The 26,638-nt window shown below is 42.5% G+C and overlaps 1 protein-coding gene across 2 annotated transcripts in view; it reads left to right on the top strand.

Annotated features, from left to right (window-relative positions):
- The window catches only part of ADAMTSL3 (ADAMTS like 3), a 283,266-nt gene that overhangs the window by 213,769 nt on the left and 42,859 nt on the right, over window positions 1-26,638 (top strand). For both annotated transcript variants that reach the window (XM_012751691.2, XM_076004699.1), the window contains 4 exons: window positions 8,531-8,684; window positions 16,200-17,268; window positions 22,268-22,395; window positions 25,323-25,451. In XM_012751691.2, coding sequence (XP_012607145.2) covers window positions 8,531-8,684; window positions 16,200-17,268; window positions 22,268-22,395; window positions 25,323-25,451 — 1,480 coding nt within the window. The remainder of the gene's footprint in view (window positions 1-8,530; window positions 8,685-16,199; window positions 17,269-22,267; window positions 22,396-25,322; window positions 25,452-26,638) is intronic.

Raw genomic sequence — 26,638 nt, 5'->3', positions numbered from 1 at the left:
CCCTCTTTTCTTCCCTTCTCTTAGAACAAACAGGCCTTCACAGTTTGATCTTGTTTTGTGGAGCAAACTCTTGTCACTGGCCTTTTAGACTGGAGACTAGTGGTGACATCATGGCCTTCCTCCCCCATCCTTTCTCCCAGTGAATTGCTGAATTTGCAGTTGCTGGTTATGTACTGCTGAAGTAACGCTGTGTCCACACAGGCTTGCCTTTGCATCTCTGCTCTTGCTGTGGCTCTCACATCCTGGCCTCAACTGTCCGTGTCCCTCCTCTGAAGTCTTCCACTCCCTCAGTCATCCAACATTTCCCACCTTTAGCTCACAACAACCCCACTTTTTGTTATATTTCTGTGGGTAGCTACTTCCTGAGTATCTGCATGGTCTTCCCGTCTGGCTTACAGTGTCCTTGAGGCTTGTGGCCGTGAGGTCGTGGACAGGTGCACTGCTTCTCAAGAGTCTTTGCAAAGTCAGGGAAAATTCAAAGTCATGTCGAACTAATAATCATCAGATTATATAATCATCAGATTAATAAAACCTCAGGCTTGCTAGCGCACGAGAGGCAAATCATTTACTGGAAGGGGTTTTTTGGGAGAAAGAAGAAAAGGAAACAAAAGGTGAGGGTACCCAGGTAAGCTGGAGAGGACCTTAGACGGTTTCCTAGGCAACTATTTGTCATGGCAAAGAGTGAGCTCTGTATACTCCACAAGGTCAGCAGAGCTCAGCTAAGATGCCCTCCCGCTCCCAGCCAAGACCACAGCTCCAGAAAGCCCCATCTTGGGGGAAGGGCAGGTATGCACTGCACTCATGAAGGCAGAGCCGCCCCGGCTGTGACTCCAAAAGCTGGTGTCAGGCTCGACAGCGATAGTCGGGCACATGGCAGGCTGCATGGTGGCTTAGGTTTCCCACTGCATTCAGCTTTTCTCCTGTTGGGTGAAATTTCCTCTCATTTCAGAGCTGCTTTGTTTTGGCAGAGGCTCTGACTGCCAAATTGCCCCCTTCCCTAGAGATAGTCTTGCCAAACTAGTCCCTCTGCAGGGGGGATGGCTCACTGGGGGGCAGCTATCCATTTTGTGGTTCTGGATAAGATCCTTCCATGTTGAACCTGGCCACTTACCCTGGACACAGAGAGGCTGGGGAGCCACACCAGGATTTCCATTCTCCACCGAGCCAGGCCTGGGGCCTGCGGCTGGAAGAGTCCTTGTTCCCAACACTGACGCTATTCACGGCGTGTTTGACCTTTGTCCATCCGTTGGCTCATTAGTTCTCCTTGGTTCCTCAGATCTGGACCAACCCTTAGGTAGAGAGGGGCCTCCAGTTCTTACACAGCCTTTCAAGTTAGAAGAAAGGGGCTCTGACTCACAGAAGGCAGTCTTCCCACCCCGGGACTGAAATCCAGCAGCTTCCTCTCATTTTTACTTTCTGTACTCTGATAGAGCATCAGACAGTTTTCTGTATTTTCATCTTTCTCCTTCATAGTGTTTCTTGGTGTTTTAATTTTTCCTACTTGCCTGACTGTCTTTTCTGTTGGCTTCTCTTATTCCAAATATCAAAATAGCCCAATATTTGATTCTCTGATTTCTGTTGCTACATTTTCTCTCTGTAGTTAATTGTGTGTCCTGGCTTCTCCTCTAACTTCTGTGGGTGACTCTCTGTCTCCAGGGTCTCCAACTTCCGTCCAATACCACGTCCCCAGCTGTCTGTGGAGGACACATTCTCCTCATGGGGAGGCACCAGGACCATCTTCACTCCATTCCAGCCAGCCCCACCTCACTTCCCATCACCACCACCTTTCTTTTTTTTTTTTTTATATTTTTTAAATTATATTTTATTTACGTTTCTTTTTTTTCCCTCTGTAACATTAACATATGTAGCTGATAAAGCACCTTTCCAACCCTGGTAATCACTTCTGACTTCTTCACCCTGGTATTCAGTTACTCACACGTGCCAACTCTTCAGTCTTGACCTATTAGCTTTATGCTAAATAAAAAGGAATAAATCTCTATAAATGAGAAATTTTATACAGAACAGCTCAAGATATGTCCAGGATGCATATAGATTTTGAAATATAGCATTCTAGTCTTTAATGGAGTTATTAATTATGATTCATGAAAGCAGCAGGGTGATGGAGCCATCTCACACTGGCTTCTGGGGCCCAATTATGGTCTCTTCCCTGCTTGGGCTCAGTGACAGTAGATTGGTAGCTTGAAATCAGCCACCATGGGAGTATGTAAACCACAGAAGCCGGCAACACAGTCAAGGCTTTTCCCCCAAGATCCTGTTGTAAAATATTTACCAGCACACAAGTGCTTGAAAGAGTCAGTGTCTGTTTCCCTGTCTCTCTGTCTCTGTCTCTGTCTCTCTCTCTCTCACGCACACACAACCTGAATACACCTTATTTTCCTGACTAGATTATAGTTGCCAGAGGGGAAGGACCATTTCTGCACATATTTCTATCCCACTTTGTGCTTGGTGACACCTATTGGCTGAAACAAAGAAACTTATACAAGCTTCTTCTATTCTGAATGCCCCTATTTTCATAGTCCCACAAGCTGGTCATTTAATTAGCATTCACTAGGTGTTGTTTTGTTGATTACCCCAGGCACACGGAATCAGACAACCAAGAACACAATCTTCAGGGAGCTCAGGGTTTAAGGAGGCAGACAGATGAATTTACAATAAAGGTACCCTGTATATAGAACTGTGTGAAAGTTGAAGGAAATATCTAAGTCTCTTTGAGTCCCAGGAAAGTGTAGAAGATGCAGCTTTAGAGTTAGGTCTTAAGAAATGAGTACAGACTGTGGAAATGAGACAGGCGGTGTTCTAGGTGGTGACAAGAGTGTGTACAAAGGCATAGATTTGTGAGAGTCTAGGTGGCTGGAGAACACGATGCACTGAGGAAGTGGGGGAAGGTGGGATGGGAGGAGAGGCTGCAGCCAGACTGTGAAGGACTTTGGATATTTGGAGTTATCCTGCCGTCACTGAAGGCATTATGGACTGTGTTTGAGTAGGGAAGTAAATGCTAAAGTGTTTTAGACGTGTAATTCTGGCTGCAACATGAATAATGTATTTGAGGAAGAAGGAATTGGAACTTGAGAGAACTCATTAGATGGCTATTGGAATAAAACCAATGAGGATAATGAAGCAGTTGGGATGCAGAATAGAAAATAGTTTTGAAAGATATTTAGGAAATGTAACTGACATATTTGGTAATCGAACTGGTAGGAAATGAATGCAAGAGAGGAATGTTCCAGATTTCTGTCCTGGGAAGCTAATGGATGAGATGACATTAATTTTAAAATTAGAGAAGGAGAAGCATATTCAGAAAGTGATTTGAAAGGGAGAGGAAACGGGTTTATTTTTGAAATACATGTAGTTTAATAGTCTATAAAGGTATCAATAGAGAATTATAGCTCAGAAGAGACCTGCACTGCAGTCGTAATTGTGGAAATCGCCAGCACGTAAGTGGCGCTTGAAGCCATGGAGGCTGACTGCCAGGGTATCTGAGCGCACATTACTGACAGTAGTTCCTGGAACAGTGATTGCGAGGCCTCCAGTGGGGCAGAAGCTTGATGGCAGCCTAGTTGCTTAATATCCCCAAATCATTCATTAAAAAACAAAAAACAGCAATTAGGATTGCCAAGGAGAGAAAAAGAGACAGATAATTTTCACAGAAGTGATGTAAGTAGGTAAGGCCAAATCACACACAATAGCAGCCACTGTGCAAATACTGCAAATTTAGCAGCTAGGCAGAGATAAAAAAGAGGAAGGAGGGGCCAAGAGTCATGGGCACAGAAATAAAAAATAAATACCATGACAAGGAAATAGTCCTGCTCTGCACAGAACCCTCAGCAAGCAGAGCTGAGACCAGCCAGTGAAACTGAGAAAATATGCAGGTCCCAAGTGTGACTGGGAGCAAGAACGACCAGGCAGACCCACTTATGGCCTTAAGAAGACCAGAGAGGACTGGAGAAGCTGTCAGAGTTATAATCCAAGTGGAGAAGGAACATGGGGTAAAGGAGAGGGAATTTTCAGAGCCTTAGGAATGTGGACTCCAGAAAATATAAATCTCAGAGCTGTGGCCAAGTTGTTGAAGGTCATACTTTCTAACACCAGAGAAGGGAGCTCTTACCATTGAAGATAACTCCCCTGAAGTACTCCCATCCTTTTCACGAAAGTACAGAAAACAGTCTCTTTCATTTAAATGGAAGCATCAGCAAACCTCCTACAAAGATACTGTGAAAGCATCAATAACAAACTGACGTAATGAAAATTTTGCCTGGAAGCACATGAAAATATAACAATATAACATGAGCTAAAAGAAACTAAGAAAACTATAGATATAAACCAGAAATAGAAAATTCAAGAAATGAGATAAATAAATAAAAGGATGTGAAAAGGCAGCTGACAGTGTTCAGGGAAGAATTAGAAAACTAAGAGTAAATTGTTTAGAATGTGTAGCGGAAGGAACCTAAGAATGACTAGACACAGAATGCGTAATGAGGGAAATAAGAGAATGGAGGGAAATGAAAAGAAAGAGAAATAAAAAAATATTCAAATGAAAATGACAGATATAAAAGCAGGGAGAGAAAATCCAACAGACAGAGAGTCCTAGGAAGAGACCACCGAACATTGTAACAGAACAAAAATATAAATAGATGACTCAAATTGCCATATTGAAAGAGCATTCTGTATACCTGGGAAAACTGACCCAGCATGGTCAATATCAAGACATATTCTACGAAAACTACAGGCTTTTAAAGATAAAGAAAAATATATTTATGTATCTAGATAAAACTATCAAGTCACTTACTAGGGAAAGAAAATCAAATTGACGTCTGACTTCTCTATAATACAACTTCGTACTAGGCAACAGCGGTGCAACTCATTTAAGATACCAAAGGAAAGAAAATGGAGACAAACATTCTATTTTTTTATTTAAAAAGAAAAAATTTTAAAGACAGAGTGTCACTCTGTCTCCCAGGCTGGAGTGCAGTGGCATAATCATAGCTCATTGCAGCCTCCAACTCTTGGACTAAAGCGATCCTCCCACCTCAGCCTCTGGAGTAGCTGGGACTATAGTCATGCCCCATCATGCCTGGCTAATTTTCCTTATTTTTTTGTAGAGACAGGGTCTTGCTTTGTTGCTCAGCCTGGTCTCAAACTCCTGGCCTCAAACAATCCTCCTACCTCAGCTTCTCAAAGTGTTGGGATTATAGGTGTGAGCCAAAGGGCCCGACTGAGCCAAAGATTTTATTGTATATCCTGCCAAACTGAGTTACAAAGATGCAAGAACTCAGAGTATGTTGCTCCCATGAGGTCTTCCTGGAGAATCTATCAGATGTCTGTGGCAGAAACCATAGGAAAAGCTTTGGCATCGGTTGGCTGCTTTGGGGGTGATAATTAATGGCACTAATTGTGACATCTCCCCTCTCTGTGAGTTATGAACACTCTCAAATAGCCGCTTACTGTGACTTAGCAGACACAGTCACTCACAGGAACCTCCATCCAGAGGAGGGGTTTACAAACCTACCAATCATAATGGGGATGAAAAGTCAAATATGTATCATTCCAAGCGTCTTCTGAGTAGTGATTGGCAGTTATTTTACCCCGCTCTTATATGAACAAAAATGGCTCACATGGCAGCTTAATAAAAAGTTGACATTGATTTTTATGTGGGAAACTCCTAAATGATGATTTCACTTGTTAAGAGGCTAAATGATAATTTGATAAATGGTAATCTTAACATATTTGTTCAAAAGCCTACAAAAACATTTTCTGTATACTGAAATAATAATTATTAAGGCTTTCTGTTAAAAGATGACAATAATGGACATTTAAAAAAATCCATTTCCCTCCTTTGAAACCCAACAAAAAACCCACAAAGACAATGAAAGGAAGAGAACACTCTGTCTTCAATGAACAATGAAATGGCCACAATCCCAAACTACAAATTATGAAACACACCTGCCAAAGACCATAAAATCTGGAGAAGGAAGGCTGAGAACTGACAAGTATCTCCTCGGGCTCTGAGCAGGATACAGATTCCCTGGAAGCGAGTGTGGCAGTCCTGAAAGGCCCGTTCAACAGTTCTTTGATTACAGAGACTGACCCGAGGACACAAGCTGACCCTGAAAACACCACAAATGTCCCTACAGAACCATGGAGGGGGATGAGGCTGAACGGGAAATCATGTTTTCCTGCCTCCTGGCTGAGGAAGGCTGCCAGGGCTGAGCGGTGGGGAGGGTAGGAAGGCAGCAATTGTTGGATTATGATGCAGGAAAGCAGTTACTTAAGAGGCTCTTTTCTTAAACACATCAAGCATTCAAATGCCAAAATCCAAAGAGGAGAGGGAGGCAGCTGGGTGTGGGGAAAGGAGCAGAAAGCAAGCATTAGGTGGACCACGTGCCAAAGGTAGTTCGCAGAGAAAAATCCCAGCAGGCTCCGTATTCTCAAGAAATTATATTCATCATGTCTAGGGGAAAGTACTTAAAAGTGAGGTTTGAGCTCAAGAAATAGAGAAGACAACAGGAAGAGAGAAAAGATAACTGGAACAGTTGGGGATAAAACGAGAAAAATTAAAAAGAGCAGGTACTAAAACAGACACAAAAGTCATGTTACAAGCACCACCAACAACAAAAAATAAAGAAAATGACTGAAAACAGAGATACTGAGGCTGGATATAGAGGCTGGAGTCAATCATGTAAAATGATATGGAAAAGAGCAAAGATGGTTTTGAGAGGCAATGATGGACATGGAAGACAAAGAACATCAAACATAAGCATAACTTGTATTTGTCAAGAAGAATAAAACAAATGGAGTAGAAAAATTCAGAGATCAAATCAGGGTAATCAATTCCCTTTATTAAAAGCTTTTTTTCCTTTAAGTCATAATGGCACAACGCTGTGCAGAGTAAACACGACAGCCTGGTAAGGTACTGAGCTTCGTGGATAAAGAAGGAAGCCACAGGCCTCTAAACAGAAAGGCAAACACATGAACAAAATGCCCATCTTCACAGGAGCGTTCAATCCAGGAAGACAATGGAGCAGGGTCTACACAGGGAAGGACGGTAGGATCCTAGAATTCTCTCATCGCAGGTGCTCTTCATGTGGAGAGGCAGCAGAGGCAGTCGAGGAATATGTGCTGATAAGCCCTTGAAAGACCACAGGGCTGAGCTGAGACACAAAGATGACTCAAAATAAGGAATCCAGGAGTGCATAGTCCCTGGTTTAAAAAAAAAAATGGAAGATGAGTAATGAATTTATGTTAAGTATGGAATTAAGACTAATCAACTGGCAATTGCATCCCAGAACAGAACATAAATATCAGATATCTTGATACTATCTGAATAATACAATGAAAACTAATCAGAATTTTGGAGAGGAGAGGTGGGGGAAGGTAAGGCTTATTTTCTCATTCTTCTTAACAGCAAGTCAACAGATACTCTCTTCAGTCAAAATATGTCATTAACGGCCAGGCGTGGTGGCTCACGCCTGCAATCCTAGCACTCTGGGAGGCCCAGGTGGAAGGATGGCTTGAGATCAGGAGTTCGAGACCAGCCTGAACAAGAGCCAGACCCCGTCTCTACTATAAATAGAAAGAAATCAGCCAAACAACTGAAAATAGAAAAAATTAGCTGGCACGGTGGTGCGTGCCTGTAGTCCCAGCTACCCAGGAGGCCGAGGCAGGAGGATCCCTTGAGCCCAGGAGTTTGAGGTTGCTCTGAGCTAGGCTGACCCCACGGCACTCTAGCCCAGGCAACAGAGAGAAACTCTGTCTCAAAAAAAAAAAAAAAAAAAATATATGTCATTAAAAACAACTATTCACATCTCTTATTGACTTCTTTAATCTTTTTTCCTAACTTTAGAGTGTTCTTTTGGGAATTAATCATGGTAAAAATTATCTAATTTTTAACTCCTGATCTCAAGCCATCCTTCCAACTGGGCCTCCCAGAGTGCTAGGATTAAGCAACTTCTTGAATCTAGCTTTTTCCCCAATAAAACCTATTAAAATTGCATTTAATTTTTAAATTGAAATTGTGTATATACACAATGATTATCAAGTATTACTGTTATTTCATACACAGCCAGTTTTGGTGATTTTTTAAAAATGTTCCTTTTCATACATTTCTATTTCTTGGATTCTTGGTAATGCATATGTATTATTTTGTTTAAAATAAAAATCATTTTACCATATAAATAAATAGCTAAAAAACAAATGAGATATCAATTACAATGCCAAAAAACAAATCCTGTGACAATAAATTACTGGAAATTACTATCAAGGAAGGAAGAAAGGAAGGGAGAGAAGGAGGGAGGGTGGGAAGGAAAAAGAAAGAAGGGAAGACAGGAGAGGGAAGGGGGCAGGAGAGGGGAAAGAAACTTTCCATAGAAGATCTTCAAGTGTAGGAAATGGCTTTCTTGTTGGTATATCCACACTTAAAACTCCCTCTTGTTCCACCATTTGTGCCTTTGCTGTTGCTGGCCGGGTCTGCCTCCTCACGCTACACTTGACCGCTGCACAACTCTCCTTGCAGTGTTCCGTCAGCTGCGGTGCCGGAGTGGAGAGAAGGAAGCAGGTGTGTCAGAGGCTGACGGCCAAAGGCCGGCGTGTTCCCCTCAGCGCGACGATGTGCAGGGACCTGCCAGGGCTCCCTCTTGTAAGATCTTGCCAGATGCCTGTGTGCAGTAGTAAGTATGTAATGTCCCTGCTCTCCCGAGTTATGCTGATCCTGTTGATTTTGTCCTGATGTCTTTGTTTTGCATACATCAACATATTTCTAATCTGCGGGTGAAGTGAATCAAGCAGAACTCAGGGCTGTTTTAAGCAGCAATCAGTAGACTGTGGAAGACTGAGATACAGTTCTAAGAAAAGACTTGTAAGAAGTATCTGCCCACTTAACATGTGCACCTTGTAGGCTTCCTCACTTGGATCTACATCCTCTACTTTGCCGTGGTTTCTTCTGCTTTAGAATCCATGAGTGTTCCTTGTAGAAGTTAAGCCTAAATACGTCCTGGTTTACTTTGGTAGTAATGTATTTGGATTCAATTAAAAGTAGAAGAGCTGAGTATTTTTAAGTATGCAAGTATTTTTTCTTGTGTGTAATCTAAAACCAGCCAGGATGAAAACATGAAGTACCTTAGGTTTCAAAAAATGGCAGTTTGGACATGTCTTCAATGAATTATGAATAATAAGCTTATTGTAAAGAGTTAATATCATGGGTTCATCATTATATCCAAAGGTAACGTGCATGCAGTCACAGAGTGCATATTTACATGTGCATGTGCATGTCTCATGTCTCACAGCAAATGAGTTGAGGGCTTGCATAAGAGCAATTGAAAATCTGGCAGCGGAGTGGTGGCAGGGAGGTAGGAGGGAGGTAAGGGACAAGCACCCTGGGAATAATAGCTTCCGTATCCGTTCCCTGCTTTGCTTTTTCACCACCTTTAATTATTCTCCTGTAAAATTAAATTTATGACCTCAGGTACCTCCCTGAGCTTATGGTAAGAAAAAAAAATCAGAAGTGAATTGTTCTTATTTTAATGCTGCCTATGGAGAAAATTATGTGTGTGTGTATGTATGTATCTCTCCTCAGCTTCTGACAACTTTCCTGGAGAAACTCACAAAACAAAATAAAAAAAACATTAAGTTTTTTAAAAAAGCAGTAGCATTGACTGAGCACTTAGCATGTGGAGTTCCTTTTGTGCACTATCTCATTCAGTCCCCTCAGCAACGTTGCGAAACAGATACTATCCCCGTTAAAAGATGAGGAATCTGGGCTGGGTGCGGTGGCTCATGCCTGTAATCCTAGTACTGTGGGAGGCTGAGGCAAGAGGGTCACCTGAGCCCAGGAGTATAGGGTGCAGTGAGCTATGATCAGGGAAAACAGAAATGAAGGCGGAATCCCAGACTTGGAGGAGGTCGGAGACTGGCCCAAGGGCGGCTGCCCACAGGACCCTTGGCGCACTTGACCGCAGGTCTGTCTGATTCCTTGGCCCATGTTCTCAGTGCCTCTCTGTACTAATTCAGGGACAACACTGACATTTTTTTTCCCTCTGGGAACTCTTTGATAACAAATTTTCAAAATCTTGAGATTCCAAATTGTAAAGTGTCCCGGAATTCAGGAATGTCCCTAGCATGTGGCGCACTGTCATGCTTCGTCTGAGCCGCTTATCTGTCTGATTTTTATTAATTGTGAGTGGTTGCGCAGCAGTGTGGCCAGACTGTAAACTGCCTTAGAAGAAGTGAAGTTAAAGTAATACTGGCAGCTTCCTCTAAAATAATAACAGAGTAACATGTGGGAATACATCATGGTTATTAGGGCATGTAGAGTGGTATGAGATGAAATTATAAATTAGTGTGGCATGCAGTGGAGAGCAGAGAAAATTATAAGTTTTAGGGAGAAAAGGAAAATAAGAAAAAAGAGCAATATTTCTTCCTTACCCACACCAGTCCCTAGCCTGCCAAACACGCAGGTGGTGGAAGCAGACAGGAGACGGGAACGCACGCTCCCAGCACAGCCAGTCGTCCTGAGCTGGGCCCTTGCTGACAGTGGCTTTTCCTTCCATGCCCTCACGTAGCACCCTCTTCTCCCACCACCACATCACAGGACCAGACGATGAACCTGGCCCCCTACCTTCCTCCCTACCCCCGCTGTCTCTGCACCATCTCCCGCTGCCATCGCACTCGTGACACAGAGACTGCCCGCACCGTACCTTCAAAGGCACCATGTGTGAACTTACAAGATGCTCTCTACCCTCCTCCAGGACACAGGACCGCCAGGGCCACTCTTTCTCTCCAACGTTTGCCAGCATTCAGGACAGCCAACATCCATGCTGATTACCTTTCTAAGACCCGATATCCCAATTTCCCAACCTCGTCAATTCTGCTGCCCCCATCACCTTGGCATGGTGACACCCTAGGCTCTTCATGACTTGGCACTCAGAAGTAGCTTTCACTCTTCTGCTCTACCCCCAGCTCACTCTTGCTCATGAGGTTAATGCCTCACTGTGACCTCTGGTTCTTCCGTACCTCCCTGTTGTCCCCAGATGTTTTGCTCTTGCACTGGAAACAACTCTTTTTCACTAGACACCCACGTAACCAGATCCATCGCCAGACCTTTATGTCCTTCTTTAACCCACAGCCTCGACCCCTGCTTATCTGCAACCTGGCGTTACTTTTCAAGTGATTTGTTCGTTGATTGGTTGGTTCCCTGGTATGGGCGACTGGGATTTGCTAAATCAGACAGTATCACCATGCTGATTAGATGTATTTCATACTTACGCTGTCTGAATTTAGCCGGGCAGTAGTGTATTTTTTCCCATATCCTAAAAATACTCTAGAAAATCACCATAGCACCTATTTCTTAACTATTGCACTGACTCATTCCTCCGTCAGTGAACTTGCCTGCTATTCCTGCTACTAGGAGTATCAAGGCTACGGTGGCATAATACCCTTCTGACTTTCCTCCCTCCTTCCCCTCGGATCTACTCCCTCCCCAGACAGAAACACATGGTCTTAATAGGCCTAACCTCTCCTTTATGGAAGGGGGTCTGAAGACAAGAAAAAACAAGCTCAATAGTGCTGTGAGCTTTATTCCTTCCCCAGGCTCCTCTTCTAGAACCTGTGTCCTGATTGGTACCTTGGGTTTAGTAAAACCCATCCTCTCTGGAGCAGTGTTTTTTTTACTATTCATTTTGACCATTTGGTTTGCAGTGGGGTCCAAGATAGGTGGGAGAGCTGTCTTGTGTTTCCCCTAGAGGCCAGTGGCACACCTTATAGTCCAGTTACACCTGCTTCTCCCCAAACATTCCCTGCACGGCTCCCTTTACCCTTTGTCCAAATTCTTTCCTCCTCCATAACTAGCAGCTGACATTCTTCCTGCTCTTAAAGGATCAACACAAACCCTACCTTCCCCAATAACCTTTCTCAGTTTTACTAAATGTCTGACATGTCTGACATGACATTGTGGTTAAGCTAACTTGCTTGAGTCCAAATCCTAGTTCTTTGGTTACCTTATCATATTATAGTGAGCAAGTTACTTAATCGCTGTGAGTCACAGTTTTCCCATCTGTAAAATGGGAATAGTAACTATACCTACCTCCCGGGATTGTTCTGAGGATCATGAATGAAAATCTTTAAAGTGCTTAGAAACAGTGCTAGGCACATACTAAAGGCTCAAAAATAGTAGTTATTTTTTAATTTTTAATTATTATGGGTACATAATAGTTGTATATCTTTATATCATTATAGGTTACATGTGATGTTTTAATGCAAACATACAGTGTGAATTAATCAAATCAGGTAATTGGGGTATCCATCACCTCAGGCATTTATCATTTCTTTGTGTTAGGAACATTCTAAGTCCACTCCCCCATTATTTTAAAGTATACCCTAACTTATTATTGATTATAGTCACTTGGTTGTGCTATCAAATATTGTTCCTTCTACCTAACTATATTTTTGCACCATCCCTACTTATCCTTCCCACTCCCTGCTACCATTCCCAGCCTCTGGTAACCGTCATTCTACTTTTTGTCTCCATGAGATCAATTGTTTTTAATAGTTAGATCTCACTTATGAGTGAGAGCATGAGAGATTTGCATTTTTGTGCTAGCTTATTTCACTTAACATACTGTTCTCCAGTTCCACCTATTACAAATGGCAGGATTTTATTCTTTTTGTGGCTGTATGATATTCCATCGTCTATACGTATCAGTTTCTTTATCCATTCATCCACTGATTGATGTTTAGATTGATTCCAACTCTTTTTTTTTTTTTCTGATTCCAATTCTTGGCTATTGTGAATAGTGCTTACAATCACCATGGAAATGCAGATAGCTTTTTGATATACTAAATTCCCCTCCTTTGGATATATACCCAGCAGTGGGATTGCTGGGTCACATGGTAGTTCTATTTTTAGTTTTTAGTTTTTTGAGGAACCTTAATACTGTTCTCCATACTGGTCACAGTAATTTACATTCCCACCAACAGTGTTCTGGGGTTCCCCTTTCTCTACATTCTTGCCAGCATTCGCTATTGCCTGTCTTTTTGATGAAAGCCATTTTCACTGAGGTGATACTATATCTCATTGTTCTTTCTGTTTGCATTTCTCTGATGACTGATGATGTTGAGCGTTTTTTCACATACCCATTGGCCATTTGTATGCCATCTTTTGAGAAATGTCTATTCAGATCCTTTGCCCATTTTAATCAGATTATTTGATTTTTGTTCCTATTGAATTGTTAGAGCTCTTCATTCTAGTTATTATTATTATTAAATATAATACCTTGTCCGATGGGTAGCTCGCAAACCTTTTCTCCCCTTCTGTGGGTTGTCTTTTCCCTTTGCTGGTTGTTTCCTTCACTGTGCAGAAGGAAGGCTGAATGTGCCCACCACCTGCAGGCTCTACAGCCTGTCTTGCAAGGAATCAGGGGTCCGATTGACTTTAAGCCTTAGCTCAGCTGAAAGACATCTGGTACCTCTGGATTTGAAAGTAATTAGAACCCATTGCCATGTTGGTCCCAGGGTATCAGGAGGCTTTGTGGACCTCACACTAGCCTCGGGTCATCCCAGCTTGAATCATTCAGCTATAGCACTTCCCCATGTGGGCTTTTGCATCATCCCAGTGAGAACAGGGACGTGCAAGCTTTCACCTCATCTGCTAGCCCCCACTGCCACCCTGAAATAATCTCCACACGAGTCCTCAGTTGCATGAATTCAGAAGTTTGACCTCAACCCAGTTTGTATTCTGTTTATGAATAGTGAGTTTCATCCACATTTTCTATTTTCTACCAACAAAAGACCAATGCCAGACAGGGTGTTCAGCTGTATCTTTTTAATTAATAATAATAGTTATATAGCTAGATTTACACTTACATATGTGTTGTGTATATACGCATATAGATACGTATATATCCTGCCTTGTTACAACAATAGACCACTTATGATTATTCATAAAATGCAAGCAGATGTGTAAAATTAGAAGCAGGTGAGTAATGAAAAAGGAAAACAAACAAGGCTAACACGTGACTGTCTTGCATTTTATACTACTGTTACATAGTGGCATACATTTGGCTCTGAACTTGCTAACGTAACAGTCATCTTGAAAAAAGCAACCTGGCCAATCACATAGTTCCATGTTTATTAGATAAGAGCACTTACTCGAGTAGAGTTGACCCTTGAACAGTGTGGGAGTTAGGGGTTCCAGCTCCCCACCACAGTTGAAAATTCGGTATAATTCTTAACTCCCCAAAAACTTAACTACTAATAGCCTACTGTTTACTGGAAGCCTTATGTATAACATAAAGTCAACACATATTTTGTATGTTATATGTATCATATACTGTATTCTTACAATAAAGATAGAGAAAAGAAAATGTTATTCAGAAAAACATAAGAAAAAGAATTTACTACTCATTAAGTGGAAGTGTATCATCATGAAGGTCTCATCCTTGTCATCTTCATGTTGTGTAGCCTGAGGAGGAGGAGGAACAAGAGGAGAGGAGGAGTGGGTCTTGATGTCTCAGGGGTGGCAGAGGCAGGAGAGGTGGAGAAGGGGGAAGAGGAGGCAGGAGAGACAGGCATACTCAGTGTAATGATTTTTGAAAAAAAAAATCCTCAAATAAGTGGACCTGCAGAGTTCAAATCCACCTTGGTCAAGGGTCAGCTGCGTAAGGAATTCTGATGCTAACACTGGAAAGAAATCCTCCCACATTCTTCTGACAGAAGACACTGCCTGTTGTGAAGCCTTGGAAGGGTTCTCCCAGACGACACAGATGCTGCTTCTCATTTTCTCTCCCTTCTTGACCAGCAACATCCCATCAAACTGTCTTTTAGTAAAAGAAGCTGGGTCAGGAATGCCTGAGTCCTGCCTTGGTTTAATCCAGTGGTACCCTCTGAGGAAAGGGTCCTCGAACTTTGCCATACATTTCGGTCACCCAGGGAGCTTATAAAAACTCTGATGCCCAGGCTGCACCCCATAAATCAGAATTTCTGAGGATGGGACCCAGAACACTGAGGTCAATAAATAATAATCAGAACAGATGAGTCTAATCCATAGCCAAGTTTGAGAGCTGCTTGTTAGAATATCTATGATCAGAATTGATATTGAACTTGTCCTAGTAACAGAGCTGAGATTCAAACTCAGATTTGTCTAGCTTCAAAGTGCCTGTTCTAGCTTTTCTTTTTTTTTCTTGCTTTTTTTTGAGACAGGATCTCACTCTGTTACCCAGGCTAGAGTACAGTGGCATAATCATAGTTCATTGCAGCCTCCATCTCCTCAAGCAATCCTCCTGCCTTAACCTCCCTAGTAGCTGGGACTACAGATGTGTACTATCACATCTGGCTAATTTTTTGTAGAGCCAGGGTCTTGCTATATTGCCCAGCCTTGTCTCAAACTCCTGGGCTCCAGTGATCCTCCCACCTCAGCCTACCAAAGTGCTGGGATTATTGGAGAGAGTCAGTGCATGCAGCCCTAACTTTTCTTTTTTGATCATAGTTCTCCATTGCTTCATCAGCCCCTCCATGCTAGTTTAATTGACATATTTGGGTGATGTTCTGCAGTTGGCCAACTTCATCTTCCTTTTCAGACACTTCAAATACATTCACTCATGTTCCCACTCTAACTTCCTCCCTCAAATTTGATGTATACCATGTCTCCAAGCCAGGCTAGCTCCCTGAGGGCCTCTCTACCAGATGGTGGAAGCCCAGTATGTCAGACTAACCCCTCATTGATGAAAATATGTGCCCAGAGGCTGGGTAATTATGGAGCCATCATATGATCATGGCCTAGAACAAATATTCCCTAAATCTAGAAATAACCATTCCCTATATTTCATTGAGCCATTTAACCTCATGCCTCCCCAAACCAAGGTTTTGTGAAACGATTGACATGTTTTCATCAACTCATTTACACTTGCATTCTTTGTTGCTGACGTGCTAGTTGTGAAATTTGCCCCAGTCTATGGGTGTATAACATTTGTCTGTCTTCAGAGTACCCGTTCTACTTTATTTGTGTTTTCACTCTCAAATGTTTTAAAAGAATTAACCTTAAACTTGTACCCCCATAATACGCTAAAATAAAATAATAAACTGGAAAAAAAAGATACATTTGTTGGCTTATATCAGCCTTGGAAGATTATTGTGAAAAGTTTTTATTTTTGAGATGTTTGTTTGCTTTTTTCCTTTCTTTTTTTCTCCTGCAGAAGTGAAACCGGAGCTGAAGACAAAACTTGGCGAGCAGGGTCCTCAGATCCTCGGTGTGCAGAGAGTCTACATTCAGACCAGGGAGGAGAAGCGCATTAACCTGACCATTGGCAGCAGGGCCTATTTGCTGCCCAACACATCCGTGATTATTAAGTGCCCAGTGCGACGATTCCAGAAATCTCTGATCCAGTGGGAGAAGGACGGCCGCTGCCTGCAGAACTCCAAGAGGCTGGGCATCACCAAGTCTGGTTCACTGAAAATCCACAGTCTTGCGGCCCGAGACATCGGCGTGTACCGGTGCATCGCCGGCTCTGCGCACGACACAGCTGTGCTCAAGCTCATCGGCACTGACAACCGTCTCATCGCACACCCAGCCCTCCGAGAGCACACGTGGGAACATCCTGGGACGGACCACAACGAAGCCAGTAGTTTGGGAGTCACAGGGCATAAAAGGCAGCAAATGTGGAGTAACAAAAACGAGCTTTACCTGGGTGACGGCCAAATTAACAACCAGCCTTTCCTGAGAGCTCTGTTTGGCCACTGCAGCAATTCTGCAGGAAGCACCAGCTCCTGGGAGTTTAAGAATAAGCAGTTTGAAGCGGCAGTTAAACAGGGGGCGTACAGCATGGATATGGCCCAGTTCGATGAACTGATCAGAAACATGAGTCAGCTTGTGGAAACAGGGGAGGTGAGCGATGACCTGGCATCGCAGGTGATCTACCAGCTGGTGGTTGAGTCAGCTAAGGCGCAGCCCACACACAGGCAGTGGAGGGGCATCCAGGAAGAGCTGCCTCCTGCTCAGCTCAGGGGGGAAGCAGGAAGTGTGCCCCAAAGCTCGAATGCGGAAACCTCAGGCAAGCTGACGTTCAAGCCAAAGGGACCCTTTCTCATCAGGCAAAGCCAGCTTCCCTCAATTTCATTTAACAAAACGATAAATTCCAGGATTGGAAGTACAGTATATATTACAAAAAGGACAGAGGTCATCAACATACTCTGTGAGCTTATGACCCCTGGCGAGGCCACATACACATGGACCAAGGACGGAGCATCATTGCAGCCCTCGGTAAAGTAAGTAAGAATGCAGTGTTCATTTTTCTAGGACCTTCTTAATGGCTATTCCAGTTTTCTTGAAAATATTTTCAAATTCTGTATCCTAAGAATGTGTTTCCAACCGGATTCTTTAGGAAAGAAACTAAAAACTGTTGGGATATGTTTTTCATATGTGCATCGGAATTTCATAAATTAAACCATTGTATTATCCTGGTCACATCACATAGGCATGATACAAGACTGGATAAGTGGGAATGAGTTTATACATGTGTAGACTCCCCCTTGCACAGCACTTACCATTTGAAAATGAAATAAATATAAGACTATTAAAAAAGTAAGCATGTTAATAATAATAATCCTATATTATGTTGGATCTACAAATCAGAATTCATAGAGTTCTTCTGTATCTAGGAGTGTGGTATCTCATTTGAGCTAACATCAGCCCCGAGAGGTTGTCAGGGCAGGCGTTAACCTTTCTGATGAGATCATTGAGAAACAAAATCCCATGGCTATCCCATGGCCACTTAGAACCAGGCCTGTATCTCCTGAACACCACCGGTGGTATTTAAATATCACACAAATATTAATCATAGCCTTAATAGAAATATTGCATATCTGAAGTAATTTCCTATTATCATGCAATTTTTTATGTCATACAATCCAAAAGTAAGATGATAAGAATCAGTTTTGTAAGATGTTCAAAACAATATTAAGTCATATATTATTGTTATTTCTATGTCAGTGCAAAATGTCACATTTCATTTATTTTACATAAAACAGCAGGGATAACAGATATTAATTTACTTTTGCATTCATTACTGTCTTCAAATCTTGCTGTTTGTATACAAAGAACTGTAGACATTGTTCTCTCTTTTAATTTGCATTTAAGAGCTCAAGTTATACCTCATCTGACTCCAAGGATTGTTAGGGGACACAAACAAAACAGCAGATGTAAAATTGTTTGGCAGACCATAAGGTATTTTCAAAATGCAAGTTTTATTTTTCTCATGTCCTTTGTGCATTAAGCCTAATATCTGAAACATTGTAAGAAATCTAGGTAAAATTTAGTCTTTTTTTTTTTTTTTAGCATTGCCAGTTTTTATTTTTGTTTGGATTTGAGATATTTTAATAGCTGTTTATTAGAATCTTATTGTTTTTTTTTTATTTTGGCATATTGTGGGGGTACAGATTTTAAGGTTTCAATAAATGCCCAAACTTAGTATTTTTATAATAAACTATTAGGCCATGTCTTAAATTGAAAAAGTAAAAGGTAGAAAAAAATCTAATTTTTGGATTTTTTAAATCCTAGAACACTGAACAAGAGTGCAATGAAATTTTAGGAGTGGAATCAAACTTAAAGCTTAGCAGTTCTCAGAGCTTTTGGTCTTGCGCCTCTTTAAACTTAAAAATGATTGAGAAGCCCAAAGAGCTTTTGAAATGTGAGTTATTTCTTGCTACTTGCCTTATTAGAAATTAAAACCAAGAAACATTTAAAAGTGTCTATTATTCCATTTTTGAAAAACAAGACCATTGCATGTTCACATAAATACCATACTTGTTTTGAAAAGCATTATCCCACCCTTCCCCCACCCATCAAAATTACTGGTAGTGGTGGAATTCCTTTATATCTTCCCAAATCTCTTCAATGTCTGGTATGATAAAAGACACCTGGAGTCTTATTTCTGCACCTGTTACGATATGTTGTTTTAGTTGATGTATACGAAGAAAAAAATGGACCTTATACAGATATGTTTGTTGGAAAAAGAAGGAATATTTTAATACTCTTTCACATCACTGTGAATATTCTTTAATACTACACTAAAACTGGACAAAATGGTGGTTTCTCAAATAATAGGTTTCTGAAACCATGCTAACGAAACGTTAGTACTCTGTTCATGAAAATCTATTGGTTTATTTTACACTTTCAATAGATTTTTTTACCCATGCAAGATTTTGTAACATTATATAGGGTCATTTGGAAAATATTGGCTCACTGAGTTATACAGATCTTCCAAATATTGATACATTTCTTGTTATACAATATAAAAAATACACATACTCTTTAATCTCATCACATATCTTATCAGAGGAGCCTTTAAGTTTTGGGAAGCTGTCAAGCTCACAATGGTGGATACTATTACTAGCTTTCCAAAATTCTAATTTCCACTTCAAAGCTCAAGTTTTATTATTCGCAACAAATACTGTCCGTTGTTTCCTTAAATTGTCCAGCTCACTTCATTCATTTAAAACACGTATGTATCTGCCAAATAACCCGCCCAGGCCAAGTCATAGTGTGAACTTTTTTGTCACAGTTTGTCCATCAGCCATTCTTATTCCTTGAGGAAAGCAGCCAGTCAGCGGCTCAAACATTCAGGCCAACATGTTACACTTGAGCACCCACACAGCAGGAGTGTTTTGTGGGTTCTTCCCATTTTGTCATGCAGGGTATTAAAAACATATGGACTCAATGATCAAGAGTTAGCAAGATTAATAATTTTTATTACTTAATTAAGGACATCCGTAAGTGAAACTGGCATTTCTGTTTCTACTGCAAGTCAAGAAGACAGTCACTACTGGTGCAGTTTGATGCCACTGCCTTGGTGAAGCTCAGGTGCGGGCAGCACTCCCTACACTGTCCTTCTTTGCACTCTCGGTGCAAAAGTCAGCATGGTAAAAAAGGCAAATAATGGCTTAGTGTTGTTATGAAAATAGTTTTAATGCTTAGTATTACTGTGAAAATGGTCTTGATTCATGGACTCTTGGGGGGTCAAGGACCACCCTTTGAAGACTGCTGATCTGACTCAATCCATTTTATAAACTGTAAGGAAACAGAAGCTGAGAAGGTTGAAGTGATCAGTTGACCTGTGGCCACATGAATCCTACAGTGATGGAGTGAAGTATGGTCAGTTTAAATAAATACTTGTGGAACTGTGTTGAAATAAGATCCTTTTTTATTTCAATTTGTTTCACTGAAACTTACCCAATTAATTTGTTCAATTTATGTTTAATTTCCTTAACGTAACAAAGGTCACCTTTAGTGTACTTTCTGAATCTCACAAATCTTTTCAGTTGAAGTAATTCAGAAATGAGATTTCTGAGAGTCTGTATCCATTGCGAGGAGACTGTTGGCCTGGAGTACCCTTCGGGGGCCAATGGAGTAAGAAATCTCAGCTGGGAAGGGAAGGCTGCGTGGATTAGTTAGGGGCGGTGTCTATGAAAAGGTCAGCTTTGTTATGAGTTCAAGTTAACAGTAAGATGTGCAGCGGAGGCCAAGGTCAGACCTGCTAGAACCCCACCTGCTGGCTCTGCAGCCCGGGGAGGACCCAGGCTGGGCGCCTGTAAGGGCCCTGCGTGCTCAGTGGCTTCTAATCTCAGTGATCTCCTGCTGGACTGTTAAGTTGAGGCCTACCAAACAGGGAATCACTTGAGAACTACTAAATCACACAAACATATATATGAAATAATTTAAGAAAACATAGTATGCTTATTTTTCGTGTATGGTTATTGGTTAGACTTTTGTTTTTAAGAACAAAATTTCTTCTCAGTAGGGATTTGACAGTGACACTCTCACCCTGCTGATAGCATTGCCATACTCCTGTTGCTCTGGGACACTTGAGCTGTTTTGGCTTGTGCCCACTTTGTGTATTTCTTAGGTGGGTTGGGGGGCTGGCATCCCTGGACCTTCACCCTGCACCATTACTCTGTTCTAGTCTTCATTCTTACGTTCGGTCATCAGACGTTTTGAGAACTTGCTGTGTAAAAGTCGCTGTGCCGAGCATCGAGAACGCACAGCTGTGAATGTGATTTGGCCCCTGCCCTTGAAATAATCACAATCTGGTGGAAAGAAATAGACATTTCATCAAATAAATATATGAACCAGAGAAGGAGCCCAGAGGGGACAGAAGATAACTCCAGGAGCATTGGGGGAAACTTCTACAGGGGAAATTACACTTGATCCAGGACTCAGTGGGTAGATCGGAGTTTGCCAGAAATGGGGAAGCGATTTCAAATAGAGTGAACAACACATGCAAGAGCTCAGGGTGATGAAAGAGTATGGAATGTTCTGGAAACAGTTAGAAGTTCATTATGGCTGGAGTATGGGGTGAGTGACATGGAGTGACAGGAAATGAAGAAGTCACCCAGCTCAACTCATGAAGAAGCATACAGTATTTAGAGGTCAGAATAATCAATATTGCTAAGATCTGTAAAGTGGGATGGGGCAGAGGGATAAAATAGTATACAGACCATTGCCCCAGATGATTTAGAAGCAGATTCAATTTTGTTAAGAAAAAATAAAGTAAAAGCAGAACAAGGGTTCTTTCCCACTTCTCTGAATAATTATCTAATCTGGATATACCCGACCTAACTAATACACCTCACTAACTCTGATTCTCAAGGTGGTATGTACATGGCAGTTTTCAGGAATATCAGTAATTGGGAAACTACAGTGAACTCATGCAGCTGAGCCCTAATTCCTAACAGCATGGTCCAAATCCAGAATATACCACAGTCTTAGCATTGCTACCATGACTGAGTGCTTCATATGGTAATAATGAGACAATGATCCATCACAAAGCAGTCTTAACCAAGCCCACTCACTCCCAGTGTGAAAATCCAAACTGAAAATCCACACCTGCAGTTTTTAAGGAAGAATTTGGGCAGAAAATGAAGGTTTAAATTCCAGCAAATGAATAGGTTTGCTAGGTTATCTTTTTTGAAAGTGGTAGATTGAGCATTGCATCCATCCAGAACAGTCTGTTCTCATGTACAGTGGGACGGGAAGAGTGGATCTCCCAACACGGTGCAGCTCCACTGTTGCTGTGAATCTAAGGAAGAGGACAGACTTGTCCTGGTCTCTATAGTGTCCTGCCTACAGGGCAGGACTTGACAAGATCGTCCTCAGGGAACCCTGCCAGCCCATGCCTGTCATTTTGCAGTCTTCTTTCTCTGAAACCCCCCGTGACCCTAGAGCAGTTAAATGTGTTACATGGATGCATTCTTTCTAACTGTTCTACAGAATAATTTTGGATGGAGCTGGGAAGATGCAGATACGGAATCCTACAAGGAAAGAACAAGGAATATATGAATGTTCTGTAGCTAATCATCTCGGTTCAGATGTGGAGAGTTCTTCCGTGCTGTATGCAGGTAATTCCCATGGTTGAAACCCTGAATGCCTGTTTTTTGTTTGCTTGTTTTGAACATCAAACTCTAAAGCAGCAGTGTACTTTAGCATGCATCAGCATCCCCTGGAGGGCTTGTTAAAGCACACGTTGCTGGACCCACCCCTGGAGGTTCCGACTCAGGTTTGGGATGAAGTCTGAGAATTGGTATTTTTAACATAATCCTAAATTATACCCAATGCTGGTGGTCTGAAGACCACATTTTGAAAACGGCTGCTTTAGAGCTGGCTTTCTAAGAATTGGGAATTAATGAGGCAGGGTTTCATTGACAGAATTGATATTATGGACTTGGCATTTTTAGAGTTCCACCACCCAATGAAAGAGAATAATTATCCTTTACAGGTTGGCATATGCCTCCCAGTGGCGTACCTGCCAATCTTTAGAAACACCTCCAGGAAGTTCTAACAGTAAATTAGTATTGCATCTTCATAGGAGGTGGACAATGTCATTTTGATATTAAAATGTGCTTTTATGATAAAAGAACATTTTTAGGTAATAAGGTTGCAGGCAATGCTTCCTTGTGGCAAGCTCATGTTCTGCGACTAAAAATAAAACAAAACAGCCATCCTACAGCTCCCTACTCTGTGGTTTCTGTAGCTCAAATGGTCTAAGGTGAAAAGATGGATAATATCAGAGATTAGAATCTAGCATTTAGTCAACCAAGTGTTGAGCTTTGTGGCAGGCACTTCACATCTATTACTACAAATGAGGTTGGACCAGTTGATTTTAAAAGGTCCTTGAATCTGTAGCAGCCCTTCCCCGCTGCCTTCTCAAGGCAAGGCCTTCAGGCTTTGGTTTTATGTGTCTTGGTCCTCCTGCATGGTTCTATCCTGTGAGCATCAGCTCCTTTGCAGAAAGCATCAGCTCCAGGGTTCTGGAATCCCTGGGGGTATGGGAGCTCACTTTGCAGCTCTCATGTCTCCCCTTAAGCCCATTCCAGAATGATCCAGATTCCTGGTAGAGCTGGTTCAAGTTCCTCAGGGATCAGAGAACAAGGCGTGACAACCAAAGCCCTCTCCCTGACAAAGCATTCCTGTCTTTTCAGTCCTCAGGGTGGCTCTCTACCACCCTAGACACTCGAGGAAAAAATGGAACATTTGGTCTCCCAAGCATGGTCCTAGATTCTCTTCCCCAGAATATGTGGTTCCCAGTATGAGCTCTTTGGGGCACTAACTATGCACGGGTGATAAAATTGGCTGAGAAAGCGCAGCCTCTCCCTCCAGGAGCTTGCATATGAGTGCTGATGGCAGTGTAGGGAAACCAAACTCTGCAGCTGAGCCAAGGCACAGGGATGCTCTGTCAAAGGTCCCCTCATAGGATGTTGCTTGCCCTGACCCCCACAGGCTTCCAAGAGACCCCTGGGTAACCAACCCCTTTCTCTGTCTCAACACTCTCACTCTGTGTAGTGATGCTGTCTCCCATGGGTCTGGAACCCCTTGAGGGCAAGGATGTGTGTTCTTCAACTTTGTACTCCCACTGTCCAGCCCATCAGACACAAAGTATGTTTCTGGAATGAGTTAATAAATTAATTTGTTAACTAAGTATTAAAACCCAAAGAAGTAAAAGTCCTTGAATGGATTCTTGACTCTTTGTGGCCTTGTTTTTATTGTTGTTTTTTCCATGCAAAGTTTATGCAGATATTTGTTTCATGTTAATTAAAATGTTAATTTTGAATTTCTCTTGCAGACAGGTCTAATCCACTTGTGATAACCTCATACAATCTCATAAGACATTTTCTCTCTTGAGACTTGTCTAGAGAAATGTAAATAATGTTTTAAGTAGACCTCTTGGCAGTTAATAATCTTCAAATAGTAATGGCTTTTCTCTTTTGGATTGAAACGAGTTTATTTAAGTAGGGTCAGAAAGGGCCTGTCTGAACCACACATTGAGTAAGAGAACTGCAGTTGTAAGAGACCTAAGAGGGCTTCTAGCTCAATCCTTGTCTTTTACTGAGATTCAAACTGAAGCCCAGGCAGGGAAGCTTTTGCCCAAGCGCACACACAACTTGTTAGAAGAGGACTCACAGGAATCATGGCCTCCTGCCTGCCTGATCTTTCTCCAGCACAGCTTTGAATGAGCTCTGAAACCTGGTGATATCTTGGCATCCGCATGTCAGCCTGGCTCTGGCACATATAGTATATGCCTGTTCTGCCATATACAGAGAGACTTTATAAGGGTTAGGTACCACATTTAAATTAGGAAACACCCTTTGGCATCTCCCCCTGTACCAGCAGACTCTGTGCTTATCAAAAGAGGAGATCCTTTTCATCTTGTACCCTGGTGCAGACCCCAGAGTAGGCAGTTGATACATGTTTAAGTCAAACAGAACCTTTCACTACTCTTAGCTCATGTGAGAGGGCTCCTAGACCCTTCTGCATCTGGAATAACTCCTACCAGGGACAACAGACTGGATCAGGACCTTCTGCTCTGTATTCATCAGCCCCTCCCCCAGTATCTCACATCCCTCCTTCCAGAAAAAGAGTTAGGTGGTCCTGAGCCCTAGCGTGATTTGGCCCTGCTTCAACTCATCCAGGGCTGCACTGCAGAGATGTTATTCCTGCCTTGCCTTCCCTCCTTTGCCTCTTGCAAACTTCTGAATTCCCTCTTTTTCAAATTATCAAAGAGAAATTTATCCTCAATTTTGATTATTTGTATATGATTGTTGTGATACAACTTTGAATGCATCCAACTATCCATCCGTCCCTCTGTCCACTGAGTGCCTCCAGCAACACACACATGTGCAGGTCCCCGTGGTGCACCAGGAGGGATGCAGAGAGAACCAGGGCTCTACCCCTGCTCTCAAGAGCTCAGCAGAGTTTACCGAATGCTACACCGTTTACCAAAGAGCAAAAGCCTGAACCTAACATAGTTTCCTTTTCCCTTTGAATTAAGAGGCACCTGTCATTTTGTCTATTGAAAGAAATATCACCAAACCGGAGCACAACCATCTCTCTGTCGTGGTTGGAGGCATCGTGGAGGCAGCCCTTCAAGCAAATGTGACAATCCACTGTCCTGTAAAAGGTAAATATGGTCATTTCCAGTGGGAGGGTGTGTGGCCAGCCCAGTGTTGCCAGGAGACGCCAGCTGGCACTTTGGCGTTCTAGACCTCAGCCTGGTAGGCTTAAAAATCTGATTTTCCAGCACTCTGCATTGGATCTAAGTCTCAAGGGTGAGCTCATACAGCTCATGAGACAATGCGTAAAACAGAATGCCAGCTCACTGGTTTCCAGAGTGGACTGTGGCTGCCATGCATGCTGGAGTGTTCATATTGGCAAGACCAGAACACTCTGTCCCTGTGGGCAGATCCATAGAAGAGACTTTTAGTCAGTCAGAGGGTTGCTCTGTGAATATGGAGTCGGAGTGCGGGGACTTGTTGGAAGTTGTTGGACATGTTCTCCAGGTAGACAGAGGCTGTGCTGGGCAAAGCCAGGTCAGGGAGCAGGAACGTCAGTGTCGCCTGGCCTGGCCTCTATTCGGGACTGTTCTTGGGTGGGCATAGCAACCTGTGCCACCGTGGCTCTTTCTTCTGTGTTTCTCACTGTAGACAAACCTCCTTTCTAATGGGCACATTCACTCATTAACAGAAATAACGCTTTCAGTCTGACCTGGCCTTACCCTAGGGCCATTCTGTGTCTCAAGCCTTGAATTCTTGGGCCTTAACTTGGGCCCGTGCCTCCCCAAACTGTAGAAAATATCACACGTACACATGCACATTTTGCAGGGGCTGTGTGGATGAATAGCTTCTTATCAGTTCTTTAGAGAGACTTGTGTACTCCCCTAGATTGAGATCTACTATATTAAGATGACTTTGCAATTCCTTTGATTTATGTGCGTCAACTTACCTCTCGGGACAACTGTACTTCCCGAGTTTCCAAGTTCTAATGAGATACCTGTTTTTGCAGCCACATAAGATGAATCCTAGTTAGGCTGTGACCCAGATAGCCCAGGGTGACTGAGCGCCTGTGCCACTGCTCAGGAACACAGTGACTGTGCATGCAATGGGAGGGCCCAGGACACACTCATCCGGCGTCCGGGCTCTCTCCCCGTCACAATCGTTTGCTTGCTGTGTCTCCAGAGCTGCACCTTTGGCTCCACAAACAGTGGAAATTTCCTAACCCCCACGGTATTATTTTTCACCCTTTGGAAGTCCCTGTGGTGTTTGGCCTACACAGACTTTTGAAAAATCTCTCCGGGCTCCCAACTGACTC

The sequence above is a fragment of the Microcebus murinus genome, chromosome 7, assembly GCF_040939455.1.
Source record: "Microcebus murinus isolate Inina chromosome 7, M.murinus_Inina_mat1.0, whole genome shotgun sequence".
NCBI classification, from domain to species: domain Eukaryota; kingdom Metazoa; phylum Chordata; class Mammalia; order Primates; family Cheirogaleidae; genus Microcebus; species Microcebus murinus.
Note: the sequence above shows the minus strand (reverse complement) of the source record. Positions and strands in the feature narration are given on the sequence as shown.